Source organism: Pezoporus wallicus, unplaced genomic scaffold (genome assembly GCF_028554395.1).
Source record: "Pezoporus wallicus isolate ANWC-B61680 ecotype Strahan unplaced genomic scaffold, APGP_CSIRO_Pwel_v1 scaffold_7107, whole genome shotgun sequence".
Taxonomy (NCBI): domain Eukaryota; kingdom Metazoa; phylum Chordata; class Aves; order Psittaciformes; family Psittacidae; genus Pezoporus; species Pezoporus wallicus.
The window spans coordinates 5,262,688-5,284,878 of NW_026642114.1; the positions used below are offsets into that span (position 1 = coordinate 5,262,688).

General features: G+C 44.0%; 1 protein-coding gene across 2 annotated transcripts in view; it reads left to right on the forward strand.

Annotated features, from left to right (window-relative positions):
- Positions 1-22,191, forward strand: part of FGF12 (fibroblast growth factor 12) — a 229,483-nt gene that overhangs the window by 70,757 nt on the left and 136,535 nt on the right. The window contains exon 1 of one of the 2 annotated variants that reach the window (XM_057427431.1): positions 12,809-13,126. The exons of the other annotated variant lie outside the window; for it this stretch is intronic. Within the exon in view, the coding sequence (XP_057283414.1) occupies positions 13,039-13,126 (88 nt within the window). The 5' untranslated portion in view covers positions 12,809-13,038. Of the gene's footprint in view, positions 1-12,808; positions 13,127-22,191 lie in introns of those variants that run through there. 2 annotated transcript variants of the gene reach the window in all.

Genomic DNA, 22,191 nt, shown 5'->3' on the forward strand with positions numbered 1-22,191 from the left:
AATCAGGAGGATTTCAGGAAAGCGTGATTTTGGGTTCTTTAGTCTGGAGAAGAGAAGGCTCACGGGGGGACCTTATTGCTCTCTACAGCTACATGAAAGGAGGATGGAGAAAGGAGGTGGCTGATCTCTTCTCTCAAGTAAAAAGTGATAGGACAAGATGAAATGGCATCAAGCTGCACCAGGGAAGTTTAGATTGAATATTCGGAAATGTTTCTTCACCAAGAGGGTGATCCAGCATTGGAACAGGCTTACCAGGGGAGTGGTGGAGACACTGTCCCTGGAAGTGTTCAAAAAATGTGCAGATGAGGCCCTTAGTGACATGGTTTAGTGGTGGACTTGGCAGTCCTGGAGTAACAGTTGGATGTGATGATTTTAATGGTCTTTTCTAACCTACTTGATGTTACAATTCCTGCAGGATCAATAGGATCATCATTGCTGGCTGGGGATGGGGGTGTATCTGTGATCAATGGGAGTTCTTGGAAGCCATTGCACTGCCATACAGAGAGACCCTTTTTGTGCAAGGTAACCTCTTCCCTAGCTGCTTGTATAAGAAGGCATCAAAAATGGAGGTGTGAAAAAGCAGAGAAAGAAGAACTGCATCACCTACTGCTCCAAAAGAAGAGGAAAAGAGAGAAAGAAAGAGAAAAGAGGGATCTATGTCCTTAAAAATCAATCTTTTCCATCAGTTTTAGAAGCAAAACTGACAGTTGTTAGGAAAGAATAATCCCATCTAAAAGTTTCACCAGTGGGGTTTAGCTCCTCAGTACTGAAGGGAAATATGCACTCCTGAAGCTATGCTCCTCTCTGTTTTCCAGGGCACTGCACCCTTAGTCTGCAAGTGAATCAGACAATTTTCCCCAAAAGGCACTTTGGGGATGTAGATTACATCTCTGGAAGGAACTGAATGGGGAGCATGTCCCTGCTAATGAAAACTGCAGCCAGAAATAAGAGTTCTGGAGGTTGAAAACTAGGTTAAAAGCAGCCAGCGATGGAAAGCAGCTGAAGATGGAGTAGGTTGAAGAGCTCTTGAGCATTAGACAATGGACAGTTTGTTTCCCTCCCAACTCCTGGGTAGTGCAGCCCTGACAGGGCTTCTGGGGTGAGTTGTCACAAGGTGCTTCAGCTTGTTGACTTTCTTCCCCTTTTTTATTTTTGGTTGAATTCTCTCACTTGACACACATTAGAGTGGCACCTACTGCTGCCAGCATTCAAGGACCCATGTCAGTGCAATTATTAAACTATGCAAGAGTATTGCTAGTAGTCTTATAAGCAGATAGTATCATTTATAACTTGCAACTATGCAGAAAGTCTGCTGCTCAGTCTTACACCACCAAAGGGGAAAACTTCTGTAAACCTTGTGATGCTTAAACCATGGTCATAGTGTTTGTGTAAAGAAGAATCAGCCAAAACCTTCACAATAAAAATTTTATCCCTTTTCCAAGTAAGCCTGGAGAGGGCATGTTGACCACCTGGACCTACTACTCTATAAGCTGTACTGTACCACACGCATGCATGCATCCCTGTTGATTCTGCTTGGTGTCAGTCACCAGGGCCTTCTCCCATTTTTCGAGAGCATTTGTAAGGTGGGAAGATCCTGACAGTGGTACTAGCATGAAAGTGCATTCAAGGCTATTGCAGTTGTGAAAGTGTATGGCAGCTGCTCTATCTTCCGCAACTTTATATGGTGCCTTAAGGGAAGAGCCTTCTACTGATCTATGTGCTGCATTTTGTGTCAGTTTTAAGTACCCTGACCGTGGGCTGAACCTGTTTATTTAATCCTGTTCTTTCCAGTATGATTTTTCTAGTGGGTGAGTTCTTAACAGGACATGGAATTAATTACAAAGGGATTGTGAAGGAATATGAAACATGCATTGCAGAATAAAGGAAGTTGGAATATCAAATGTAAATACCAGGGTCTCAGTGAAGTGCAACGCAAACACAGCTTCTGTTCAGCAGGCTGGCCGAGCCCCCACATGCTATCTCTATCAATCCTAGTCAGTGGGAAAAAACCCTGAAAGAAATTAATTACTGTGGTCTTGCCTGACAGCTCTCGCTGTAACCAGGAGGATGACTGAGGGAGCAGGGTGAGGAGCTGTAACTCAGCAGGAGAAAAGGGAAGACACCCTCTGGGAATTTGCATTTCCATTCCTCACACCCTGAAATGTTGTGTACTGCTTCACAGTGCACTTGGCACTGCCCTCAGGAGCTTGTGGCTCTGCCACCGTGAACAGGCTGTTCCCAAGAGCTGTGGCTTGGGCAGGAGGTCCTCTGCTAAGGGTCTGGTTTTCTTCATGAGATAACCATTGTTTTCCCCTCCCTGGCACAGCTGCCCCAGTCCAGACCCGTGAGGGCCTTCGTGGAGATAGGTGGTGATTGCTCCATGGCAGGAGAACACTGAGCTGGCATTGACTAGATCTGAGTCATCCTGCTAAATCTGTGCACAGCAGCTGGTTGACAAGGGGAGTGGGAGGTGGAGAATCCTCTGAGATCAGGATAATAGTGAAGGAACCAAAATGGTTAAGAAAGGGTGAGTCAAACCTTTGAGTGCTGGGATTTGAACATGGGGCTGGCCTTCAAAATAATTAGGTAGAACAAAGGGAGGCCTCATTGCTCCTTTCATGTCTCTCAGTGGGATGTAACACCTAAGGAGGATTTATGTGAACCCCAGTTCTGCATAGTTGAGGTTGCCTCTGTGTTAGGGGTTTAAGCAAATGCCAGTTGGAAGGAAATAGTTTTGGCAGTGGTCTAGGGATGAATGCATGACATGTGAGAGCTTCCTTGGAACCATTTAGCTTTAATTGGACATTTTGCCCCATCATAACTGCTGTTTTACTGCTGAATTGCAGGATGCAGCTCTTTGGAAATGGAAAGCGATGTTTGTGGTTCCGCTCACTCATGAGCCCAGTATACCTGGTAGGACCATTGTGCTGGAATAGAAATGGTGCGTGGGGCTAGGCAGCACTGAGGACTTATGATGACTCAAGTCTGCACTTTCGTTTTTTGATGCTGCAGAGGTTTTCTCATCTGAAGGTTGTGAAGTACTGGATGGATTTCCTGAAACTTAGTGCTGCCATTGTGTGGCACTTGTTTGGCCAATGTCTGTGGCTGTCCTCATGTAGACAGGCAGCAGTCCTCCAGCTGGAGGTCAAACAAGTCCTGCAGCAGAGTTGATGCAGTGGATCTGCTGGTAGCCTTAGCAGATAACATGCTGTGGTGACTTTTCTTGACTAGCTGAAGGTACATTGGCCACATGCCATTCACAAGCTAAGGTGAGAATTACAAAAGGTGTGTTTTAGTGACTCATAAATAGCTTAGCACATGCTCACAGGGCAGCAGCTCAGCTTTATCATTGCAGCTTTGAATCCTTTAAAGTGCATGTAAAAAAAAAAACATTAAAAAAATCAGTGTCTGAAATGTATGGACTAAATTCAGATCTCAAAGAGCAGTATCATTTTATAGCAGGTCTGAATCTAGCCCCAGCTGTCTAACATTATTGGTAAAGCCTCTGCAGCCACCTCACCCTCCTCTAACCCTTGGTTTGTTCTGCTGCTGCAGTTACCGCTTTAGCTTGTGCTGAACTGTATTTCGCACTGTGCCAGGTCCATCACATGTGCCTTGTGTATGGTCCGGGTTTTGAACTTTGTTTGCAGGAAGTAGACAGCCACTGTAGCGATTGACCTTTAAGCCTTTGGTAATGCCATGCGCATGTTTCCCTGCTGACCAATTTATCTGTTCACACATGGAAGTACTTGCCTCCCATATTTCAATTCCCCCTCGAAACAACCCATTGGTCATTCATCTTTTGTGATTTCCTCTCTCTTGCAATCCTCATAGAATAGTGTTTCATTTTTCAGTTGAAAACTTCTCATTCCTCTCCAGTTTTGCCAGATTATGCATGTTTTGAAATAGGACTCGCCGGAATTTTTCTTCCAGTATAAGTGAAGTATCTTCAGCTGCTGAGGAAAGAAGGATTCTCATAGGGGAGAAGAATTTTCCAGGGGCTGATAGTTGGTCTAAGCTGCATCTTGGCTGGCACTGCTCTGTTGTCAGCAAAAGTAGAGTAAGGCCATTACTGAGTATGTCACAAGTCAGCAATGATTTCTGTCTCTGGGAGCCAGCCATGATACCTGTCACTGGTAACTGGTTACTGCAGACTGGTGTTGCTAACTCTTAGTAGATTTGGGGACTGACTTAAATCCCAAAGCCATTGTGTAAGAACGACAACTTCAACTATTTAGATATTTTCTGGTTCTAATGGCTGCAGAGAAAAGCTAACAACAGTAACCTTGAAAGACCCTAAATCATTAGTTAAATCAGAGAGTCATAGAATCATGCAAGAAAGAACCCCAAATGTGTTACTTAGGTTTGTGTTTACTTCTGCTAGGAAGTGGGTCTGCCTTTTAGCTGACAGTGTCTGAGCCTGGTAGTATCAGCTGCCTTCACCATGTGCTCTGAGACTACGAACAGCAGAAATCTCTGTCCTGTGAAGCTGGTCTGTGGTACATGCTATCACTGTGTATGGGGTAGGGGCTGCAGCAGCAATGTGGAAGTTGTGGCCTAATGGGATGGGAGATAAGTTCTTCCCTGTTGATACCAGTGTCAGCCAAAACATATTTTTCTTTCTTTGCTCTCTTGAATTCTGGTGAGGTCTACACTCCATGAGACACAAAATGAAGTTTCCCAGACAGAAAGTCCTCTTAGCTAAATTCACCTGGAAAAAACATACCCAGTAGGAAGTCATATCCTAAGAAGCCAAGATTTCAAGATTGCCTCTTATAAAGTTCTTGTAAATCCAGTCTTCATTTCTCTTGAAACATGAATTTATGTACATAGCCGCAGCGTAACTACCCTGTAATATTATTAATACATAGCTTTTGTCTTCTTTTTTTTTTTTCCCTTCAGAACCAGCAAGGACAAACCTGTGTGTAGATATGCTAAGGACCCTGATGCATTAACAATACTACACTGGAGGAGCTGGGAGTTACATTTCCTAAATAGTGGTCTTGCCAGTGCAATCTGTGTTTCAAACATGTCTTGACATGCTCTTCAGCCACAGTGGACAGTTAATGAGTGAAGGTCTGAACCATAGTCCCCTGCTAGTGGCTTTACTGTGATTGGAGAAGCTGTGAATTGGAACAGAAAGTGTTTCTTTTACCGTCAGTCCCAAGGAAGGGAATTAGGCAGGCAAGTACTTGCTTTTCTCAATGAGACTGTGCCACACATGTTGTATTAGCATGCCAGAATAATTTCACTTCAGATCTGGATGACAGTAAAAGGCTCTGTACATCGCTGGAAGCAGGCAGACGGGGAGGTTTATACTTCCGTGGGTGCTGCTCCTGACCTCAGATGAACTCCTGAATCTTAGGAGAGGGATTGCTGGAGGGGAAAGGGAGTTGGCTCCTTGCAGAGATGATCTATTGTACTTGCCCTCAGAAAATTCCTCTATTAAGCCTTCCAACTTTTCCCTGTGATATGGATGGATTATTTGCACTCTTAGATTACAAAAGTAGCTTGACAGTTTTTCACTTTTCATGCAGAGAATCAGGGAGAAAGCAAAGAGCATGCCGTGGTTGGATCTGGAAGATACACCTGTTCCAGTACTGGCTTTGCCTCAGTGGCTGCCTGCTGAAAGCAAAGGAGCCAAGGTGCTGTGCAGTGGGCAGATTCTGGCAGCTTTGATGGCCAGCAAGCTAGCTTGCCTGCCCACCTCAAAGACCTGGCACAACTGTGAGCTGTTGCCCTCTAAGCTTGGGTCATGCCTCAGGCAAAGCCATCATTGACTACTGTGGATTAATAACCTCAATTACTGGGGCCCTGTGGGTCAGATCTTGCCTGCACTGGCTGCATTACAGCTCTTTTAATCTGCTTTCCTCTCTCATAACCCCTGAGCCTGGAGGGGTTGGCAGACAGGGGAGATCTTCTGCCTTCCTGCATGTTTTCCCTTGTAAGGGGCTCCAAAGACTGGTTGGATGTGAAACAGCAAGCAGAGCTGTCAGGGGAACTGTACCCAACAAGGAGGTGCCCCTAGAAGGTGGCTTCTGCCATCTTCAGATGCAAAAGACAAATGTAGCAACATCTGAGGGTTTGTCCTGAAATTCAGCCATCTGCAAAACATCACAGCCCCCCACCCTGCGGGGACCTGGCACTCAGGTTTGGTCACCTGGGGAAAGGGCTGCACAGCTCTTGCAGTGGAGAATGACCCCCCCCCCCCCCCGAACCTCTTGGCATTCCCTGAGCATCTGTGTAAAGGGGATGCAGAAAAAGACTTGGATTTCTAAAATGATTCCCTCACTGGGTGTTTCCTTTAAAGAAAGACAGTCAGGAAAATCAGCAGGGAAATTCCCAGTGGAAAGAGAGGATTGCACACTCCACCATGCTTCTAAACTATCTTGAAGAGCAAGGGGATGGAGAGGAGGCAAAATCACTTGGAGTAAGAAAACCAGAAGTGGGTAAAATCATAGAATCATAGAATAGTTAGGGTTGGAAAGGACCTCAGGATCATCTAGTTCCAACTCCTCTGCCATGGGCAGGAGCACCTCACACTAAACCATCTCACCCAAGGCTCTGTCCAACCTGGCCTTGAACACTGCCAGCGGTGAAGCATTCACAACTTCCTTGGCAACCCATTCAAGTTCCTCACCACCCTTGAAGTAAAGTACTTCTTCCTTATATCTAACCTGAACTTCCCCTATTGAAGTTTGAACCCATTCCTCCTTGTCTTGTCGCTACAGTACCTAATGAAGCATCCCTCCCCAGCATCCTTATAAGCCCCTCCAGATAGTGGAAGGCTGCTATGAGGTCTCTCCACGCAGCCTTCTCTTCTCCAGGCTGAACAACTCCAATGTTCTCAGCCTGTCTTCATACGGGAGGTGCTCCAGTCCCCTGATCATCCTCATGGCCCTCCTCTGGACTTGCTCCAGCATCTGTAGGTCCTTCTTATGTTGAAGACACCAGAACTGCACACAATACTCCAAGTGGGGTCCCAGGAGAGTAGAGTAGAGGGGCAGGATCACCTCCTTCGACCTGCTGGTCACGCTCCTTTTGATGCAGCCCAGGATGTGGTTGGCTCCTTCTCAGGGCTGCTCTGAATCACTTCTTTTCCCAACCTGTAGCTGTGCCTGGGATTGCCCCGACCCAGGTGTTGGACTTTGCACTTGACTTGGTTGAACTTTGTGAGACTGGAAAGAATTGCTGAAGGATTTCCTGATGCAGAGTGTCTGGTGAGCTAACAGCAGTATATACTGATGAGTGCAGGGTAATGCACCCACTGGATAAAACAAAAGAAAAAAAACCCATATGTGTATAGTCACTCACAGTAAGGGGTGCTATTGGGGCTATTTTCTCTCTGGAAAAGTACCTCAGAGACAATGTGGATCTATCTGAAAGTGCTAGCTCAGCAGATGCAAGCAGAAATGACTGGGAAAGGTACACTGAGCAAATAGGAGCTATCATCCTGCCATGCTAGAAATCCCTGGTGGGCTCGCACCTTGAGCACTGTGTGCAGCTCTAGTTTTTGTGTCTCAAAAAAAAAAAAAAAAAAAAGAAAAGAAAAAAAAAGGAAAAGAAAAGATGTGATAGAACTAGAAAGACACAGGAAATGGCAACAAGGTCAGTGGAGTATGCAAAATGGCTGCTGCCCAGGGAGCGATGGAACAGATTAGGCATTTTCATAGTTGAGGAGGGAAATACGAGAGAGGCACATAAAACCATGGCTATCATGGAGAACATAAAATTACCATTTCACTACATAACCGCTAAGGTGAGCATTAAATGAAATGACTGAGAAGCAGTTTTAAGCTAATAAAATCTTTTTCCCAGCATGTGATTGACCTGTAGAAGAACTTCTTGCCAAAAGACAGTGAGAAGACCAGCGGTATTACTGGGTTCAAAAACCAATTATAAAAATCCATCAAGGAGTCCTAAACACGTCGCAAGACATCCTGTGGATGATGAAGTTGCAAACCTGCTGGGCACTGGAAGTGAGTGGATGGAGGAATGTATGGCTGCCCCTTTTTCCAAATCACCTGTTCCAAGCTGCTGGTACTACTACCAAAATATGTTTGGAAAAGTTCTAGGAGTTCCAGCTTCTGAGGAAGTGTTACTGTGCTGAAAAATATCTGGAACAACTGTTCTTGGTAATTCAGATTGGAGTCATTTTAATACATAAAATTTTTTTTTACATGTAATATTAGATTTCTTCTTCATGTCTGGAAATGCAGCTACTAAGTACTTATTACCATGTGTCTGAGGATAAACCTATGAAATGATCAAGACTTTGTGACATCTCTTTTTCTCCTGAATTTGCTTTGGTGAGCTGGGAGGAGGCTGAGTTTTTTGAGAGTCAGTCTCTCCAGGAGGGGCTGGAGTAAATGGTTCCTGTTCCCGCTTGTCTGTGTAATAGCACTGCTTTTTGACCACATAAAAGCAACTGAGAAATTAGTCTTTCTCATCTGATGCACAAAATCAAGCTACGTCTCTTCCCCTTCCCCTCCCCCCACCCCATATTCTATTTGCTGTTATATTATGTGTGGTATACTTTTTCCATAGTAGTTTTCAGCAGAATCTTTGCCTCATAATGAGTGCAATTTCATACTGATCAGGAGGAGGCTAATCCTCTCATTAAATAACCAGAATGAGGGCCGACAGATGATTCCCTACTTGGCCACAAATTTATGTGTGACCTTCAGCAAACCCTTGAACTTTGCATTGCAGCTCCCACTAGTGCTGGTGAGAGCGTTCTGTGCCTTGGTGGAGCTGGATGCAGGAGAAGCTGTGTGAGTGGTTAGTATGTCTCTGAAGCAGACCCTGCCATCCCTCCTTGTCAGCAATGCTCTGCTTTTTAAAGAAGGGGCGAAGGGCAAGCAGAAATACTTGGAGAGCACACTGATGACAGTGGGGTAAGTACTTGTTTGCATTGAAAAGGGTTGTATTTTTTGGCCCTTTCCTGGGTAGGTTTTACTCAAATGGCTCCTGTAAAGAAAGGTGCTGAGAAATTATTATCTTCCACCACTGAAGAATATACCATCACTGACTGCAAATGGATCCACAGAGTAACTATCAAGAAATGAGCACCAAATGCTCACTAGGAATTTTGTAAATTTACAGAGGGACAAGTTCCCAGATCTGCATCAGCACCAGCTTGGGCAAAGCTGTTGAGGTTAATGGGCCATTTCTTATCATATCCGCCCCCGTTTGGCCAGAAAATACAAGGGCAAAGACTTTAAAAAAAAAAAAAATTAACAGACAAAGCCTACCTGCACATGCTGTTTATCTGTATACCAGTCACAATGTTTGAAGACCTACAGGTTCACTCTATACAGATGAAACCAGAAACAGCATGGGCCCAGCACCGTGAAAGATTATTACCTGCTTTTGTATGAACACAAGGATATTACCTTTCCTGACTAGTCTTCTCTTTGAGCTTTTGTAGATTTTTCTTTCTTTTTTGGCTTTTGTAACTGATGAACTCATGCATATTATGCTATTTTAATACCTAGCAAAGAGCCTTGTCTGCTAAATCACCTTATTTTTCTCTGATCAGAGCACAGTGCATTCCTCTTTTTAGTAGAAGGTATTAATTTAAATTCCATAATCCCAAACATATTCTCGTTTCTGTTCTGTGCTTCAGAAGGCCAATGGCATTTTAATTTAATAAGGGAGAAACACACAGACGCTGTATTCCCTCTAACTGTCTTCTGACCTCAATGAGTTTTTTCACAGCTTTCTTTGTGTTCCACAAATGCAATCTCTGCTTTTATTCAAGAACACTATGATTAATACCCAGGTTCTATGGATGAGCAAAATTTTAAATATCTGTAACATTTTCATAGTAACTTTTGAGATGTTATTTGCATTATTATTTAGCAGTGTGAACCTATCAATGGAGCCATAGCAATATTTATGTGCCACTTATCCCATTGAAATACTGTTAAGGTACACTCTGTCCCTTTGCAGAGAAATAAATTTTATTTTGGTTTACCTAGGGTTTTTTTTGGATTAAAATGAGTTAACCCATCTAGCAATAGCTTGATTTATGCCACCTCCACTTACCTTTTCAAGTTCTATAAGCTTGGTTTACTGGGTTAAAAATTACCTAATTGGGTACATGATATTACTGAGTATTTTGTGGCTTGTAAACACTTGAGTCATACACATCACAGTTCCTAAAGAATCATCCTTTGCCATTTTTATGCTTCCATTTTGCTGCTTAAACTTACTTAAACCTATTCAGCTTGAAACTAACAAGTGCTTGTTTCAGTCCTCCTGGCCCTTCTTTGGAAATGTCAAGTAGCATTCATTCTTTTCACTGGTTTGATTCTGTTCACCTTTCCTCTGATGTGAATCAAGAACTGACCCCTTGGAGCCTGCCCCACAAAGGCAGAAGTCCTGGCTGGTTAAGGCTGGATATCAGCCTTGCCTGCAAGGTGATGGAAACCACCCAAAGAAAAGGGAATTATTTTATTTGTGGGTTATTCCAAGTAGATTTCCAAGAACAGTTGTGTTTAGAGGTCTCAAAATCCTGCTACCTGTTGCATTCTCATTTTCTTTTCTTCTTGCAAACATCTTTATGCTGTCCAATGCACTTGTCCTCACATGTCCAAGTGATAATGTCTGCCTATTCCTGAGCTAGCTCAATGTGTATAACATCTCAGTGCACCACTTTCCGTGTACCTGGTGGTGTACATCAGTACTGGCATCTTTAAATCGGAGCCCCCTTATTTACAGCTCCATTTTGGCTGCTAGGCAAGGTGAACACCTTCAGATCTCACTGTACTGTCCTTGATCTGGCAGATCCAGAGTTGTTCTCATCTCAAACATGCTGCTGATGCATTTGGAGAAGGAGGACTATTATTTTTTGTACTATCATACAAGAACCACTGGTTGTGTTTCAGGGCTTTGCTGTGCAAACTACTACTAGCCTTATTCCAGAGGGGCTATAGTTTATTCTGTGATCCAGTATAGTGGAGACCTGAAGGACAATTATGGGTGAAGGGGAAAGGTAACAGCTGTAGTGTCAGTTCAATATCTACCCTGACATGGCACAGTAGTCTTCTGTTATGGCTGTAGAGCAGGTTTGCTAAGGTGTGCAGCTGGAACAGTGATCCTGGATAAGTGGGGACATGTAGAGAGGAGGAGGAAGTACAGTCATGTAGCTTTTTGCTGTGACTTTGTGCATATGCATATTCCTGTGTAAAATAGGCTGTAAACTAAGACACAAAGAGTGGTGATTTTCAGCACAAGTCACAGCAGACAACAGAAACTGAGTTTAGTGTGGATCCCAGGGATTAGTGATTAATATCTTGCATCCTTTAGCAGTCCTGCACTGTATGCTACTGGGTTTGTTTCTAGCTAAGTGCTATTTTCAGTGTATGAACTACGGCTGTCAGGAAAATAAGAGCTTCCATTTCATGAAACATTTAGCATTTCAATTGTTTTGTTGGTTTTTTTTCTTTCCCCCCCCCCAAGGAGATCTGGAACTGTAGGGTGTTTACTGAGAGCTTGAAAGACTGTAGGTGCTCTCACAAATAGTATTTTTACCACACATGCTTAATAGACTCATACGAGAACAGCACTTAGTTTGCTATGCCTGGTTTATATGCTTTTTGGTACTCTGATCTCCATGTATTCTATAGCTTTTACTCTTCCATCTTTAACAGGATTCTGAGTGAGCAAACCCGTGTTGCACCGTGTCATGCTGACTGTGCCTCTTCTTTTTGCTTGAAATTTAGAGACATCCTAACGAGTATCAACAACAAAGTTCATATCCACACTGTCGCATACCTGCACAGTGTTGGCCAAATGCCTTTTATTTCCTAGAGTGCCCTCTCTAGAAAAATGTCTATCTCATGGGCCTGATCCCTTCTGCCAGGTGTCAGGAGAAACAAAAGCAGAGAAGGCTTTGAAATATGGTGCATGAATAAGTAAGCCTGCTTTTGAGCACACAGTAATCCAGGCAGACATTCACCCTGGCGCAAGGTTCAGATTTGCGCCAAGACAGCTGCATTGTACTGGAGTTCTGGAGCCTGCTAAGGTGACAGAGTTCTTTGCCAAGTGTTTGCATGTACTATTTCCTCTGAAGAGCTGTCTGTGCCATCACGGTTACAATGTTGCAGGCGAAAAAAAAAGTTGCAAGTGTAACAATGTTGCAAATGCACCAGTGTTTCAGGAGCAACAATGTTGCAGGCGTAACAATGTTGTGTCCCCAACGCAAAGTCTGCAACTTACAAGCACGATAGTTTAAACATGGGTAAAAAAAATGCACTTTCAGTTTCAGTAAAGCGATCTCTGCAAGAAGTTCTTGCGTTGGGGACTGTAAGCGCAAATAATCAGCCTTGCTCGTTTAAAGCCTCTGCTTATAGGAACACCCCTGCTTCCAGACACACGCTCCTACTGGCGATTTAAGATAAGGGGTGTGTCTTCTTCCCAGCCATGCTGTAGGTCCAGTGGTTTCTGTCAGGCAGGCGGGCAGGGAGGGAGCCCTGGAAAGGCCGTAGTCACTGCCTCCTGCACGTGGTGCCTTCTCGCTGGGAAGGGGGCCTTCTCGCAGAGCCCGTCTTGCCCCGGAGCCTGCGGGGGGTGGGCGGGACGCGGGGCCGCTTCTCTCACTCCCTTCCGGGATACGGACAACTTCAGCGCGGCGGAGGGAGCTGCCGGAGGAGAACGGCAGAGCCTCCGCCCGCATCCCCGCCAGCAGCGCTGCCGAGCCTGCCAGCAGAGGGGGGGTCCCGCTGGCGGCACCCGCCCCGGCGGGGGCTGTGCCGGCAGGGGGCAGGGCTGGGAGACGGCCGCTAGTGTTTCTAGGGCTTGACGTCCTTCCAGCTAGCCCGCCCCGCTTCCCGGCAAAGCCAGCCCTCCCCCAGCGGAGAAGTCCCGAGAAGTAGCGGCGGGGTCCCCCACCCTCCACCGGGCGCGGCGGAGCCTCGGCGATGGGCCGGGAAGTTTGGCGGCGAAGGGGGCAGGAGCCCCGCCGCTGAGAGCCGGCCGCTCAGGGGCCGGTCCCTTTTCCGTGGAGCGGGAGGGCGCCATAAAGTGAAATCCATGAGGATTCTCGGGCTTCTCCTGGAGAAAGGCTCGCATATGCTGCAGTGTCTCTGTGGAAGGCGTCTGAGATCCAGCCACAGCCCAGGTGGGAGCGCGCGTCCTTGTCCCCGCCGCCCTCGCCTGCCGCTCGGGCGCCGTTCGGCCCGGGCTGGCCCCGTTTCCTCGCCTTCCTCTCCGCCTCCTCCTCTTCCTCCGCCTCGCCGGCGCCGCGCACAGGTGGCCGGGATGGACCTGGCGCTGTCCGGGGTGCTGACCGTACCGGGATCTCCCGATTCCGGGTCCTCATCAATCCCGAATCCCCCAAACCCGGGCTTCCCCACCCCTGGCACCATCCCTAACCCGGAACCCCACCCACCCGAGACCTTCACCTACCTGTGTCCCTTATGCTTAAACCGGTTACACACACCACCTCCAGCCCCCTCCCAAACAGAGCCCCCGTACAGCTCCCTACTTCACATACGACTCTTACTAGTGTCCCCTAACCCACATGCAGCCCACACCCTCACAGGTCCTTCTTCTCCGCATGGGATCCCTCTATGTCTCATCCTACCTGGGATCCCCAACCATGGCCACCTGATCAGGATAGGGATAATCTTCCCTAGAGTGCCGATGGCCCTGCACAGCTCTAGGGTTGGGCCCTCTGTAACTGCTCGCTATATCTGGTGTTTGTAGTAGTGATGTTGCAATGTTTTTCTGGTGGAGGGTATTAAATGTAGTTCTGAGTGGGGATGCCCTAGAAGGAGCAAAGGGAAATGTCCAGCTGCCCCTGATGGGGGGCTGGGAGATTCCCAGCACCTCTCTTAGCTTCCAGGCTGTTGGGGAGGGAACATTGCACTAGGATGGGGAGTGCAGTATGATAAAAGGTTGAATTATATGCTTGATCTTGAGCTGTACCTGACCAGGTAATGAAGAGGGGAATAAGTGTATGAGTGCCTTGGGGTGGTGTGACACTGCTCTTGTGTTTTGGGGTGATCTTGTTGAAGCTTTTTAAGTGTGTGTGTGTGTGTGTGTGTTTTCAGAGATGACTTTCCCATTCTACAGTACTGGGTTTGTAATGGAAAGCCTATGGAAAGAAGTCCTATGTTATTAAGATCTGTAGAAGTTACAGCACTAACTCTACTGTTTTGAACTTAACTGGGTTTCAGATCCTACTTGGCTTTTGAGTAGCTCTGCTTATTGAACCTGGCAATTGTAATCTTTGGGCACCAGATGCTTACAAGGATGTCTTTTAGAGTGCTTGCTGTTGTGCTGTTTCCTTATGTGAACACTTGGTCCTAGAGGAGAAGTATTTCCATGCCTCCTGCATAAATACTTGTACATTGAAGAGAAAGGTGGTGCTTGAAGAAACACTATTGCTGAGGTAGCCTGGATTCCCTTTTGGCCTTGCTAAGGAAATTTTTTTTACTGGTTATAGCTGCCTGTTTATATCTCCGTATCCCCTTCCCTCCCCTGAGACTCATGTACAAGTTGCTGTCTGTGACAGGCTCATGGCAATAGGGCACATGCTGGAAATCTTTGTGAGAGTAGGCTTGGCTTCTTTGAAAGCATTTTCTGCCCTGTTTTGAAGAACAATATAACAAATAAATAGAATGCATTGTGGCTATGCTTGGAAGCATTACACACATTGTTTCTAAACTGCTAAAATATGTTCTTTTTTCTTTGCTGCATTTTTTCCTTTTCAAATAATTTTAGGCTTTATATTCTGAAAAATGTGTCATAAATATGAAAGCTTCCACTTCTAAACACACTCTTTTCAGTGAAAAACTATACCAGAGGAGTTTTCTTCATAGTGATATATGTGAACATTTGTTTTGTGTCATTTGGTAACCTAGGGCACTAAAGTGTACAATAACCTACTGGTAAAAATGGGGTGGTGGATAAGCATAGGACATGCTAGGCTGTAACTTCGGTGAACTCAAAACTGGTATAGTGTCCTGATAGTTCCCCTGCTGAGCTGGTTTAACTTTACTGGTGGATCCTGTGTTGAAGCATGCCAAATGTGTATGTGGTCACTGAATCTTTCCTTATCTCTACCACTCTGATGGAGTGATACTGAACATTGCATGGTCTTTGTATTTCATGATGTTGTGCTATAAGGAGGCAGCCCATGGGAATGATTTCCTACTGTTATCTCCAGCTAACGTTGTTCTCCAGGTACTAGTCCCATGCCACCACAAGCTTGAGCAGTCCAGATGTGATCTATTGCTTTGAATCAGGCTGTTAAAATGTGTTCCTTCTTCTTGGCTGCATCAGTTTCATTTCCATTAAGGCTGAGCTTTATGTTCTTGAAAAATGTGGAATAAAAATGAAAGCTTCCACCTGTAAAGAGGTCACTGTGGCTGGGCATGCTGGAGGAGAGATCTCTTTGCTGCTGCTTCAAAAGGTAAGTATGCCTCAGGAGATAGGTGCATTCTCCTGCAACAGCCCTAAAGGTGTACTGCTGTGCTCAGCTTGGAACTGTGGGACTATAGCAGTCAGAGATGTAAATTGACAAAAGGGTTATAATTTACAGAAGAGGCACGACCATGGACAAATGAACTATAGCAGCACTAATGTAAAGTGCTGTCAGCTGCTTATAGGCCCTTGATTCTCAAACTTGAAAAGTTATCCTGATAGAAGTGATTTATGCTAAACTATTTGGCACTTTGTGCACTTAAGTTGAATGACAGATTGGTGAAGCCCTTTGTCCTCCTCCTGTCTATGTTTTCTTTAATGCAAACAAGTCATAAGGATGTAAGTACATGTTTAAAGACAGAGTCATACTTGTGTGTTGACTTGACTCAGACATTCAGACCACTCCTGATTCTGACAGAAACTAGTGTGTGATACTTCAAATTCAAACAGTGAATATTGAGGACAGTTGTAGAGTACAGTACAGTGCTGTTTGGATGCTAGAAAAAATACTGGAAAGGTTTTTGCTATTGTTATGGTAAGACCTCCCACCTTTTTACTCTTAGCTAGCTCTAGCCTGCTCTTTTCTTCCACTCCACTTCTGAGTTCTGCAGGCACTTATCTTGGTCTGTGCAGGGACAAGCTTCTTTGGTTGTTTGAGCAGCACCTTGCAAAATAAGGTTTAATGGTCTTCAAGACACCACAGAAGAGCAAGTAATTCATAGCAATACAGAGCAAGAAATTTATTCTTAGTCCTCTGTGTATTTCCTTGCAAGTATTTTAGCACAGCACTCTTCTGTATCATCTTCCAGGTACTTCACTTGTTATCTTAATTTCAGAATTTGTAAGCTGGCTGATTGTATTGCATGTGCAGAGATATTTCCCTTCTTGATTTTGCAATCATGATTATTTTTAAGTATTTTTCAGTTAATTTGTTTTCTCTGTTAACACTTTTTCCTCCTTTGCTTGGGAAGTGTGGTTTACCACACCAGATTTCAGGGTTTTCTTTGGTTTGGTTTTGGTTGTTTTTTTTTGTTTTTGTTTCTTTTTTTTTTGAGGGGTGTGTGTGTGTGTTGATTTTTTGTTTTGTTTATTTGTTTGGTTTTGTGTGTGTGTGTTTTGGTTTGGTTTTTTTTTTTTTTAATGCTGTTGGTTTGGTTTGGTTTTAGTTTTGTTTTTTTTTTTAGTTTTTATTTTGGTTTCCTAGTCCACATTGTGAAACAGATAGCTACTACACTCTTAAGTTCTAGATAAACGTCAAAAATAAACCCCATTTCAGGTGACCTCTAAGTGGTTTGCAGACACTTTGGTGCAAAATACCCAGTACCAATTGACTACATTAATAACAGAATGGAGATTTCTTCTAGGGAGTGTTTTGGTCTTCCTCCATAAGGACTTCTTACTTGGTTGTGTGAGTGGTTCTGCCTCATGCCTGTTCTGCCCTTGGTAGAGACTTTCCTGTGGGATGCATCATTGTTGAAACCACAGATATTTCTCACATCACATCAACTAGCAACAACACTCAGCAGCAAGGTTTTTCCAGCTTTGTTTTCAGTAGTAAAGACCTGGTTGTATTCAGAGACTGATCTATTCCCAAACACTCAGATAAGTGTACTTCTCAATTTAAGTCCTTAGTCTGCAAATTGATTCCTTCAGTAGAAATTAAGTTCATGTTGAAACTAAAGCCTGAACTTGGCTTCCCCAGGACTCACACTGGTGAAATTTGGAGACGCTCCTGGAAATACTGTGATTGATACTGGCTTTATGGCAAATTAAAATGATATCTGGCACAGTAGGTCTTCATATTTCTCTAAGCATCACAACGTTAAGTTTGATATTTGGTGCAACAGGGACAAGCCCTCTAAGTAGTCAGGATCAGACTGTGGTTGTGCTAATAGCTTGTCTGTTACCGCCACTATACATCTTTGCATTCGTCCTGAGACTATTTGGGGCACTGTCATAACACATCTGCAGTGTCTGCATATGCAAGACATCTCATCTGCAAATGCAAATGAAATCACATACATAAAACACATATTAAATGTTGGCCATTTGGCTTAAGAGCATAACAGGCATTCTTTGTTTTGCTTGTTCAGTGATTTTATGCATTTACATACACTTTACTTACAATAGCTCTAGAAGATTTTCCTACTGCTGTTTGTTCATGCAGACAGAGTATTATAGTGTGCAGCAAATACTGCACAGTCAGATTTGAATTAATGGAAACAGTAGCTATGTGTACAGAAGTGACAGATAGTAAAACCTGTAATTCCTGACCCTTTCTGGTCTGTGGCAGTTCAGAGTGCGATATATGCACTGCTGGTGGAAGACGGGAAAGGTGGCTTAATGCCACTGAACTGGAGATGGGAGTGGACCAGAGGGCTGAGAAGCAGTGGTGTTGCGCTTTTTCCTTCCTGCACCAGGCCCTTTGCTTTCCATTCTCAGTCACTTGTCCAGAGTGTGACAGTGTTTCTGCGTACATTTTGCTCAGGCTCCCCCTTCCTGTTGTGTCTTTGGGAAAGTAACACTTGCTGACCAGTGGAAATTCCATACCTGTGCTGTTCCGGAATAGTGCCTATTGTTGACACTCATATGCTAGTGGAAAGAATACCTTTGTCTGATTTAGTTTAATTCACCTGGGAAACAAATTAAGCAAAAATCTGAAAAATCTTTTTTTATTGTAATAGGGGCACTTCTCTAGGGTATCATTCCAGAATAGCTATAGCATTTAAAATCCACACTTTCCTTTATTCTGAAGTAACCCTCTCATGTAGATATATGTTAGGCATCTCTTCTGTAAGCCCATAGTGCTTGTTCATCTTCATAAAAAAAATTATTCTGGCTGAGCTAAAAGTGATGGATTTGATAAGAGTTTTTATTTGGTGAAATTGCTTAGTTTCCATCATACAGAATTTCAGAGATATAGATTATAATAAACCCAGTTATATGCCTATAACTTTTTAAAGTGCATAGAGCCAGTTCTGTGTAGTTATGCAAAGGGAAGTCTTTGACATTATGCAGGATGTTATTGTTTAGTTTGCAATACAGTATTTCATAAATCTTCAAAGGAAATGCAGGTCCGGGGTGTGAGGTGGTTTAGCAATGCTGTCAGCCAGATGTCTGGGCTTACAGAGCTGGGCATCTGAAACTGACAGATCTTCACTCAGTCTTCTGAGTCTTGAGACTTGTCTTGGTCCTACCAGAGCATCACTTATACCAAGTCATATTTGTAAAATGCTTTATTTTCAGTGGTTGAGCATATTCAGCAAAACAAACTTCATCTGAATTTTCTTAAATAGCTGTAATCAGGATGATAAACACTACCCTGAAGCAGAGACTGGCTTTTATGGCACTTCTTATGACACTTTATGTGTTTATGGCACTTCTCACCTGGAGGTTTTCAGGGTTTTGCAAAAGAATGAAGTGTAACTTCCTTTATTTCCCAAACTAAACTAAGGAAAGAGGAAGTTTGTCTCCATTTAAACGCCATATGTAATTACGCCACTGTTAATTCTGAGTGGGAAATATTAACCAAAAATGTAATGAAAGATTTTTCTAGCTTTTCTATTAGTTATCATGAATAACTGTACATATAAATGTCACAGTTTAACCTCAGCCAGCAACTAAGTATCACACAGCTGCTCACTAACTTCCCCCACCCTCAGGGGGATGGGGAGAAGAATTGGAAAAAGGTAAAACCCACAGGTTGAGATAAGAACAGTTTAGTAATTGAAATAAAATAGAATAATAACAATAATAGGAAAATGAGCGTGAAGAATGAAACTCAGGAAACTCAAGTGATGCACAGTACAGGTGCTCACTATCTGCTGACCAATGCACAGCCTGTCCCTGAACAGCGATCAGTGGCTCCCAGCCAGATTCCCTGAGTTTATATACTGGGCATGATGTGCTGTGGTATGGAATACCCCTTTGGCTAGTTTGGGACAGGTGTTCTGTCTGTGCTCCCTCCTGCTTCTTGTACCCCTCCCTACTGGCAGAGCATAAGAGACTGAAAAGTCCTTGATCGGGGTAAGTGCTACTGAGCAACACGAACCTAGTCCCATTTTAAGATGATCATGTGCTTGAATACTTGCCACAATCATTGTTTTAGATGGGTGGCTTTCATCCTTTTTAAACATGCATTGTCCCTAAAATTCTTCCTGTTTTCCCTGATGATCATTGATGGTTTGTTTTCTGTTTCTAGCAGACCCCTCTGGAGGTATTCACAGCTATCAGTTCCCAGTTTAAAAAACATGTTCATTAAAGAAACTAAAATCTTACTGCTTTGTTTGTGAGAATGATCTATTCTGGTTTGCTGAATTTTCAGACCAGTCCATTCCTCTTCCCACAGCCCTTTCTTCTTACAGGATCACAGAATCATTCAGGTTGGAAAAGACCTTTAAGATCACCGAGTCCAACTGTTAACCCAGAACTGCCAAGTCTACTACCAAACCATGTCCCTGTCACATCCACACCTCTTTTAAATACCTCCAGGTATGGTGATTCCACCACTTCACTGGGCATCCTGTTCCAGTGCTTGACAACAATTTTGGTGAAGCAATTTTACTAATATGCAATCTAAACCTCCCTGGCACACTTTGAGGCTGTTTCCTCTTGCCCTATCACTTGTTACTTGGGAGAAGGGACTGATCCCCACCTTGCCACAACCTCCTTTCAGGTAGTTGTAGAGAGCAAAAAGGTCTCCTCTGAGCCTCCATCTCTCCAGGCTAAACAACCCCAGTTCTCTCAGCCACCCTTCATCAGACTTGTGCTCCAGACTCATTGCCACTTTTGTTGCCCTTCTCTGGACACGCTTCAGCACCTCAGTGTCTTTCTTGGAGTGAGGGACCTAAAACTGAACACAGTATTGAAGGTGCAGCCTCAGCAGTGTTGAATGGGGCAATCACTTCCCTAAATGCAATAGTAGTACACAAAGTTTTCAACTGTATGAATAGGAGTTTGTTTAAAAGGCCTTTAAATAGATTTTTCCCCTTGAAGGAAAAGAGACGTGTAACATTTAATAATAAAAATAGCGTTTCTTCCCATAGCCTGAAATGGCATGGAAGAATGTAATCATGTTTTGTATGGCAAAGCATTTTTCTAAATGGCATGTTTATGCCTTTCTAGTATGGTGGCTGCGATTGGCTGCTGGGACTATTTGCATGTGCTAAATTGCAGTCCTGGGGATCTGTGAAAACAACTCAGCAAAGCCAATCTCATCTGGGAGCATGGAAGCTGCTGCTAATTTTGCGATGAGCCACCCACAAGCCCAGCGTGGGTCATTATCATTGTTTTGTTTTCTAGAAGTCGGCACCAAAAGCTTCCAGGATCCAAAGTACGTATTATCTCTGGAAATGCATTTATTCCCTCATAGCTTTGTTTGTTCCAGATAAGAGGAAAGAATAAGAAAAAATCCTTTCTGAAAACCATGAAATAATTAATTGCTTCCTTCTTAGTGTAGTCTTCCTGCTTTAATGCGCATTCACAGCCATTTGTTCACTTGAAAACTCACTTGTGCATAGCCCAGCAATCATGCTGCTTAGTCCTAATCTGCTTGCTTTGTGTCACTGAGAGGATGGGTGGGCAACAGTAAATACAGTGATACCAAGCGAGTTGACTGAAGTAATTGCTCTGACAGAGCTGAGATGGGGAATTTCTGCTCTCTGTTGTTGCATGTCCTGCTAGTTTCTCAGTGAGTCTTTTTATAAAGCCACAGCTGTGCAAGGGACAAGCTGTGGTTTGCTGTAGGTCAGGAGTCTTTCATCTGAGAAGTACACTGACCTTGTTCCTGGTGTCACAGGCTTCATACCTCCTTGCTGAGGTTGCTAGTCCTCCTGGACATAGGACAAAGGGCTAAGAGAACAAGAAAATCCCCTGCCCTGTGCTGGGATTGTGACAAATGTAGTCAGTTTGGTCCCAGTTCTTAGCTCTTCTTCCAGAGTGTCTTCTCACATAGACCACTTTATTGCGCCATTACCACACTATTATTCCTGCAGGGAAATGACCGGTCCTTCAGGAGAAAAGTGCAGGATCATGTGTGTGGGCATACAGGAGCACAGAGAAGTGTTTAAAATGCTAAACTTGGACACACAGTGAGTGAAAAAAAAAAAAAAAAAGAGGACAGTGTGAGAAGGCTGCATGAGCATGGGAGTGGAAAAAGGAGCTGGGAGCACCAAGGAAGAGGAATGGAGAAGCGGGGACTTCTAACAAAACTGGCTTAAAAAAATTAGCTAGACATGCTGTGCTTTCTTTCTGGGATAAAAGTATCCGACACAGCATTCCCTGCTCTGCCTTAGTCCAGTGACTTTTCAGGATGGGGAAGTCTGCTGGGAGGATCCAAAATATGCTATAAGGAAGGGACAGGCCATAGCAGTCTTCCTTGTGGAGCTGGATATACTTAAAACAGAGCTTTCAAACTGGAAAAGCAGAATGAAATCTAAAGTGTCCATGACACTCCCACAGTGACGATATTCAATGTCTCTGTGATGTTGGTGTGTCTACAAATGACCACTGGAAAAGTATTGCCGAGTCCTCCATGCTGAAAATTCCTGGATTTCCTCTTCTGTCACAATGAGAAATGAAAACTAAACCAAACAAAATAATAATGATTATATTGCTGATGGGACTGGGCAGCCAAAGTGCTGCCACTACTTTTCTGAGTTCCTGTGACTTACTGATACCATTGCTTATACTCTTCTGTGTTTGTTTTTTGCTGGTGGAGACAGCAGCTTTTTATTTCATGTATGGATAGCCCTGACA